This window comes from Ruditapes philippinarum, unplaced genomic scaffold, assembly GCF_026571515.1.
Source record: "Ruditapes philippinarum isolate M1 unplaced genomic scaffold, ASM2657151v2 ctg4684_1_1_1_1, whole genome shotgun sequence".
Lineage (NCBI taxonomy): Eukaryota > Metazoa > Mollusca > Bivalvia > Venerida > Veneridae > Ruditapes > Ruditapes philippinarum.
The window spans coordinates 16,960-24,128 of record NW_026862246.1 but is presented as its reverse complement, the minus strand read 5'-3'; the positions used below and the strand labels follow the sequence as shown (position 1 = coordinate 24,128).

At 36.5% G+C, this 7,169-nt stretch overlaps 1 protein-coding gene across 1 annotated transcript; it reads right to left on the bottom strand.

Moving 5' to 3' along the window:
* Positions 1-557: 557 nt before the first annotated feature.
* Positions 558-6,159, bottom strand: LOC132718412 (heat shock 70 kDa protein 12A-like). Its single transcript, XM_060702106.1, has 5 exons — positions 5,659-6,159; positions 4,997-5,225; positions 4,016-4,234; positions 2,166-2,301; positions 558-1,762 (listed from the first exon to the last, which is right to left on the bottom strand). The coding sequence occupies exons 1-5, from the start codon at positions 5,787-5,789 to the stop codon at positions 690-692; spliced, it is 1,788 nt and encodes a 595-aa protein (XP_060558089.1). The 5' UTR covers positions 5,790-6,159; the 3' UTR covers positions 558-689.
* Positions 6,160-7,169: the final 1,010 nt, after the last annotated feature.

The following is a 7,169-nucleotide window of genomic DNA, read 5'->3' as shown; positions in this document are numbered from 1 at the left end:
TTAAAACTATACAAGGTATTTCGATTTCTAACTGAAACATGCTGAATCTAAAGAACATTGTGAAATACAAAAATCGATACATGATCATCTGTTCCGTTAATCGATGTTTAAGATAATATGAGCCGCGTCACGACAAAACCAACATTATGGGTAAGCGAACAGTATGGATCCTGATCAGACTGCGCGGAAGCGCAGGCTGGTCTGGATCCATGCTGGTCGGAAACGCATTATCTTGGTTTTATCGTGTCGCGGCTCATATACTCTCAAACATGACACTATAATTTACCATTTTGAAAAAAAAAATCAATAAAATAGTCACAAATATTTTTTTTCTTTTTTTTCTCTCTCTTTTTTCGCGTTTTACCTTTTTGCATGCAAACAAATAGAATATGCTAAAATGCCAAAATAGAACTGTATATAAAAATGTCAAAATATTGTAAACCCAGAAAAAATGTAATAAATGTACGAGCAATATGATTTTTTTTTATCATTATACCTTTTCCTGTCGCCTAATAAATACCCCCCCCCCCCCGCCCAAAAAATGTAAGCCAATCAACGAGCATACCCTATTTCTGTCCCCGACAGACAGTACGGTGACTGGAGTGCTGGTAACTAATACATGCACTCAAGTTCACGCACTGAACGATGTGACTGACCGTTAAATACGACACTGATTTAACTTATTTCTCTCATTTTTCAATTTCCGGGAAGGTATTTTTAAACCTTGAAGCTGTTTTGCGGTCAGTTATATTGATTATAAGTTCCGTATCTCCGAAGATAAATTCAATATAAATAGTTCTCTCTTCCCTAGACGGATTAGGGACTTGATATTCTATTTTACCTAGAATCCACGTGTTCTTGTCTGTAACGTAGGTCGGATTCAGATCAGACGAAAAGTATACGTCTATTTCTATCACTTTCTGGAATGGTTCTATCGTTGTCAATGAGTCATAAGACATGAACCCAACAGGTGCGCGGGAACCAGCAGATATAAAAGGACAGAACACATCCGTAACAAAATCCATTCCTTGAAGGGTGACCATCCTATCCTGTGGATGTACATCCGGGTTAAATAGCTTTGCTTTTCGCAGACCATACGTATATCTTATCACTCGTTGAAATATACTTCGTGGTTGATGTCCGAACATAACCGCACCCTTAAGAACCGAAAGTTCCGGTTCCGGCGGAACTACTATTCGTTGAATGTTTGTTTTCCCCTCGAGCTCGTTCTTCAATACTTCCTGAACCACATTTGAACCAGCCATTCCGCCGACTAAGATTAAATTACTGCAGTCTTTGGCGTTTTTCTCCGACAAAACAGATTTAATGCATCGCGCAATGTCAATACAGGCAGACCGAATGAAGTCGTAGAACAAAGATGGTTCAAAATGCATCTTATTGTCGGACACCTTTACTTTATCTCTGTAAACCGACTTTGTAAACAGAGAAGTCATCGTCTCACCTTTATGGATTTTACGACAGATTCTTTCAAGCCCGACCGGTATCCGTACAGATAGAGGTGTTTTATGATTAGTTGTCAATTGGCACTTATTTCCTTCAAAGTCACGCAGCAGTTCCAAAAGCTCAACTTTGCTTTCGTCTAAAAACTCCCTAACTGCCGGCGCACCGAATACTCGAACTAGAAACTGAAGGAAAGCGTTGTCAATATGTCCGGAACCCGCTGTACAACCACCACCTCTATTCATCTCCTTAATCCGGCCATCCTGTCTCTTGACATGAAATACAACGTCCGTTGTACCCCCTAGTGAAAAATATAGAATACTGTAGGTTATGTAACATGAAAAGTTAAGTTTTAATCTAAACTATGCCAACGAAAGCAAATCCAAATAAAAGAGCATGTAAAACATGGAACGTTTCTAAAGTGCGCATATATACATTGATCCAAAGTTGAAATATGATTTTTTTCAAACTAGCTCAAAGATCTTTTAAATAGTTCTTATGAATAGTGTTTTGGTCCGGATTGGTGAAATAAAAGCTGCCTGGTTTTAAAGGCGTGTAGTCGGTTGGTCCAGGCTCAAAAGTTCGATCCTGCCATGTGATCTACATGTACATATCCAGCTGCAAAAAAATACTCCTACAAGTTTACGCTAAACTTTCTTATAATACCCAATGGAAATACATGTACATGTTTTTATTTCTCTTACCTCCGAGATCAGCCACAACGTACGTTGTTCCGACAGAATGTATAGGTAATTTGCCGACACCTTTCATGTTCTGACAGTAAACTGACGCAACTTCCGCTTCTAGAGCAAGTTTTAACCGCTCACCAGGTATACCGGCCTGAAAAATAAATGGAATATCTTGTCACAGTCTACTTTCCGAAGTCAGACGGAATATGCCGAAATTATGCGATTCCTGCTTGAGAAGAAACTGTATGTGGTGAAACAGTGCGATAAATATGCTAAAAAATCATGTTTTACTTATTTCTCATATACTTGATAAATAAAAACAGTAATAAGAAATCTAAAAGTGTATGTTTTGTCCAGAGTTATCATTTACAAAAAATGTCAATAGTTACGAGGTATTTGTAACTCTCCGTGACCAATTATGTAATGGCAAGCACAGACGCTTGGGGTTTGGAGCTCAAAACGCCTTTAAAATCCAAATAAAATGCATATTTGTCAATCCCAGGACATGTACTGATCATATATATCAAAAAAATCTTAATATATGCCGTTTTGAAAAAAAATCATATTTCAACATCTATAATAATACACGCTTGGGGTTTGGAGCTCAAAACGCCTTTAAAATCCAAATAAAATGCATATTTGTCAATCCCAGGACATGTACTGATCATATATATCAAAAAAATCTTAATATATGCCGTTTTGAAAAAAAATCATATTTCAACATCTATAATAATACACGCTTGGGGTTTGGAGCTCAAAACGCCTTTAAAATCCAAATAAAATGCATATTTGTCAATCCCAGGACATGTACTGATCATATATATCAAAAAAATCTTAATATATGCCGTTTTGAAAAAAAATCATATTTCAACATCTATAATAATACACAAGATAAAAATGTTCGCCGGAAAAAATCCGCACCCCTACCGTCATAATCACCATGTATTTTAATCCATTTCCAATATTTTCACATAATCCTTTGGTCCATCGACACAGAAGATATAATTCTTCACGATGATGGTCAATTTTAAACTTCAACGGTAATATAAACAACGCAACAGCCGAAATAAACATCAATATTCTCGCCGTTTTTTTTTTAACGACAAAAACTTTCGATAAATTCAATGGACCAGACGGCTATGAACGAAGCTATCCGATTATGTGGCCCCAGCTTTGCCGTGTGCAAAATGCGCAGCGCTTTTAAGTTTGGGAACCACATAATCGGATAGCTTCGTTCATAGCCGTCTGGTCCATTGAATTTATCGAAAGTTTTTGTCGTTAAAAAAAAAAACGGCGAGAATATTGATGTTTATTTCGGCTGTTGCGTTGTTTATATTACCGTTGAAGTTTAAAATTGACCATCATCGTGAAGAATTATATCTTCTGTGTCGATGGAGCAAAGGATTATGTGAAAATATTGGAAATGGATTAAAATACATGGTGATTATGACGGTAGGGGTGCGGATTTTTTCCGGCGAACATTTTTATCTTGTGTATTATTATAGATGTTGAAATATGATTTTTTTTTCAGAACGGCATATATTAAGATTTTTTGATATATATGATCAGTACATGTCCTGGAATTGACAAATATGCATTTTATTTGGATTTTAAAGGCGTTTTGAGCTCCAAACCCCAAGCGTCTGTGATGGCAAGCATAGCAAATTCTAAACATGATCTTTTTTAACAAGTTATGTCTCAAGACAGTAGTATTTGTGGTAAAATATCAAGAAAAAGTATTTTGTCTTTTAGTAACAATAAATATGTACTCCTTAGGGACAATGTTCCTACAGGTAAACTTTATATGTACACATTCTGAGCGTTTATTTGCATACAGAAAAATGAAAATCAGCATAAATTCGTACTTGAATAGCAGCTTGTCTAATAAACTGTTTCGAGACATCGTTCCAGAATGCCGGTACAGTCACCATCCATTTAATGTCCTCCGTCGCAACTTCCCTTCCGCGCATGCGTAGAGCGTTTAAAAGATGACCTTTAAGGTATCGTATGGTGACTGAAAATACTTTCAATCCCTGAATTGGTTTCCCATTCTCATCTTTTAAATTCATCGATGTTTTGATAACCTTTGAAAAAATATGTAGATTTTTTAAGTATGATAAGCAAAATTGATTAAAATTTCCCAATAAAAAGAATATTTCAAAACAGAAAACAATATTTTGAAAGGGACGCTCCTCTTAACAAAGTTTTAGCAGCTGAAATGAAATAAACGTTTCCTCTTACAACGAGTTTGTTTGTTTGTTTGTTTGTTTTATTGGGTTTTACGTCACATCGACACAGTATTGGTCATATTGCGACGTTCCAGCTTTACTGGTGGAGGAAAACCTCAGATGCCCCTCCGTGCATTATTTCAGGCACGAACGGGCACCTGAGTAGAACCACCGACGTTCCGTAAGCTAGCTGGATAGCTTCCTCACATGAAAGAATCCAAGTCCCTGTCGGGAATCGAACCCACAGCGGTGAGGGACAAGTGGTTTGAAGTCAATGACCTTAACCACTCGGTCACGGACGCCCGCTCTTACAACGAGTAATAAAGAAGAAAATTTAACACGAGGTCAATGAAGTAAATAAATTTTGGTGCCAAAGATACAGTATGGTTGGGCCAATTGTCAGCAAAGGGACCTTTAGTGTGTGTTTTTTTTTAAAAAATCACCGTCCTCATTGGGCGGTGTGTGTGCGTGCGTGCGTGCATTTGTTTACCCACCAAACCGAGGACGGTGCTTTACCGAAGGTTTGTCTTTTGAGGGTTACATGTCCCCAGCGGTATAAATTACTACTTCAAGCAATCTTTCCTACATTTATCAACAAATTATCTCATTTTTAGCTACCTGGCTGGTCAGTTTTGTTTTGAAACGCCTGAAAAAATAACATCTCTGATGACGGCCTTGTTGGTACAATTCTGAATAACGCTTTTCTGCCTCGTAACCGAACGCCTCGAATTCCCGCTTTTCGTTCAGCAATAGATGGGTAGGGGTTTTGAATGTTGCCACAGATTTTTCAAGGCCGTTCCAGTGTCCATTCATTATAACACTGTCCATGTTTTCATCTAACTCCCGTCTAAATGGAAACAATATAAAATCATGAGAAAAGGGCAAAAATATTTCCCAGATATCAGCGATTATATCATTTTAGCAAATCGCTTGAAATATGTTGCAAATAAAACTAACAAAAAATATATCATACACAATAAAGGTAATCTTTTAATAAGTAATTTTATCAGTGTTTTGTTCTCTGTTTGAACATGTGCTGTAAGCGAATTAGGAACTATCGAAGTCATGTTATTTGTTACCTCCCTTTGCAGATAATACCTTCTAATACAAAACTCCATCGTCGGATACCCACGGCCGAACCATTAGTATTTAATCAACCGTGGGTATCCGACGGTGACAAGACTCTTGTTCGGAGATTTTATAAAGAAATCCGCAAATTTTAAACATATCTTCAAATTAAACTTTTACACATGTTAAATATTAATGTGAAAAAATGGTACCTTATTCCATAAGCATATCCCGAGTGAGATGTTCCTATATCTATTGCAGCTACCATAGAAAACGCCGAGTCATCTATCGTCGTCACTGATGCACGAGATTTCGTGCTCATTGACACGCTCATCTTATCCATCGTGTCTGGAGGGAATACCTTCTGTCTTAATGCGAGTTGATAGCTTCTTTCTTAATGCTACCGGCTAGCTGCTCTCTTAACTAAGTAGCCTGGGTTTCGGATATTCCATTTTTAATATATGTTTACCGTGAAAACAGCGAATTCATTTAAACAGAATTAAAAAAAATCACAAAGAACAATGCTATGTCATTTTATCTAAGTTAACTTCATTTTCCTTTAAAGTAATACTTAAAATGTTGTTTAAATATATTGTACTTCATTTGAATAAATATGTTTGTAATTTAGACAGTCCACATGCTTGACTAAGTTGCAGCTTACACGAGATTAGTGGATTTAATCCGCCTAAGATTTTAGATTAACAACGAAAGTTTTGGTAAGGGCATGTAATTTATTCACAAATGACAGGGTTACTTAGTACATGTATCTAACGTGCAATGATGTAATGCCGAGTGTTTTAACTTTCCTTTGTGTTTTCATTGAGACAATTTGATCAATTAGTAGGTCACAGAGGACTGTTGCAGAAATCTACCTACCCTACCTAAATTCATGTTTATTGTTCATACATTTCCAAATTTAAAATCAACAAAATAAATACATGATTTTTGACAGATATATTGTGTGACTTATTGAAAATACAAGAAAATTAGGTGCATAAAATACTCATCTTTTGAGTATATTGCTTTGTGTTCTTCTGGGACTAGTGTCCATCTATTCCCCCCTTACCACAGTTAGTTTGAATCCCACTAGTACTAGCGACTTGGGATTCTTTCATGTGAGGAAGCTATCCAGCTAGCTTACTTGACTCAGGTTCCCATTCGTGCACGGAGGAACACCAGAGATCTTCTTCCACCCATCTATAAAGCTGGAAAACAGCTGACATTACTGTGTTGGTGTGACGTTTTAAACTCTAAAAAATATTAAGGACATTAAAGGTCCTATTAGTGCTGCAAATTCATAGGGTAAAATGACACCGAAGTGGTCTATGTCAGCCAACAGCAAGTTTTATATACCAAATTGTTCGTCTTGGTCTGTAGTTTCCGGAATGGATATTCATTTGGTTCAAGTCCGATGCGTAGCTTAAAAATCCAAGATGGCGTCAAAGATGGCCGCCAAATCCCTAAATATTCTAGAATAATAATATTTGCTCACATTTTTTTCCGCTTTTGTATTTCAAGTGAATTTTTTGCACGGAATATATCATTTAAAGCGTTTTATACGAAAAGATTAATTTTATTGGAGAAAACAGATCGCTTTTTGCTTTTTTTATACGTAAATAAGCAAAATAATGCTAAACTTATGGGGTTTTGCTATGACACTCTTGTCTATGCTTAAACAGAGACATATTTATTACTTATTTTGTTATTCCACTATTGTAATGTA

Bases quoted from the DNA above. Each gene is read 5' to 3' on its own strand.
- LOC132718412 (XM_060702106.1), bottom strand. From the start codon at position 5,789: ATGGATAAGATGAGCGTGTCAATGAGCACGAAATCTCGTGCATCAGTG. The intron at 5,226-5,658 runs GTACCATTTTTT...GTTTCCATTTAG, and splicing joins GGATATGCTTATGGAATAAG to ACGGGAGTTAGATGAAAACA. The intron at 2,302-4,015 runs GTACGAATTTAT...TTTATTTTTCAG, and splicing joins TTAGACAAGCTGCTATTCAA to GCCGGTATACCTGGTGAGCG.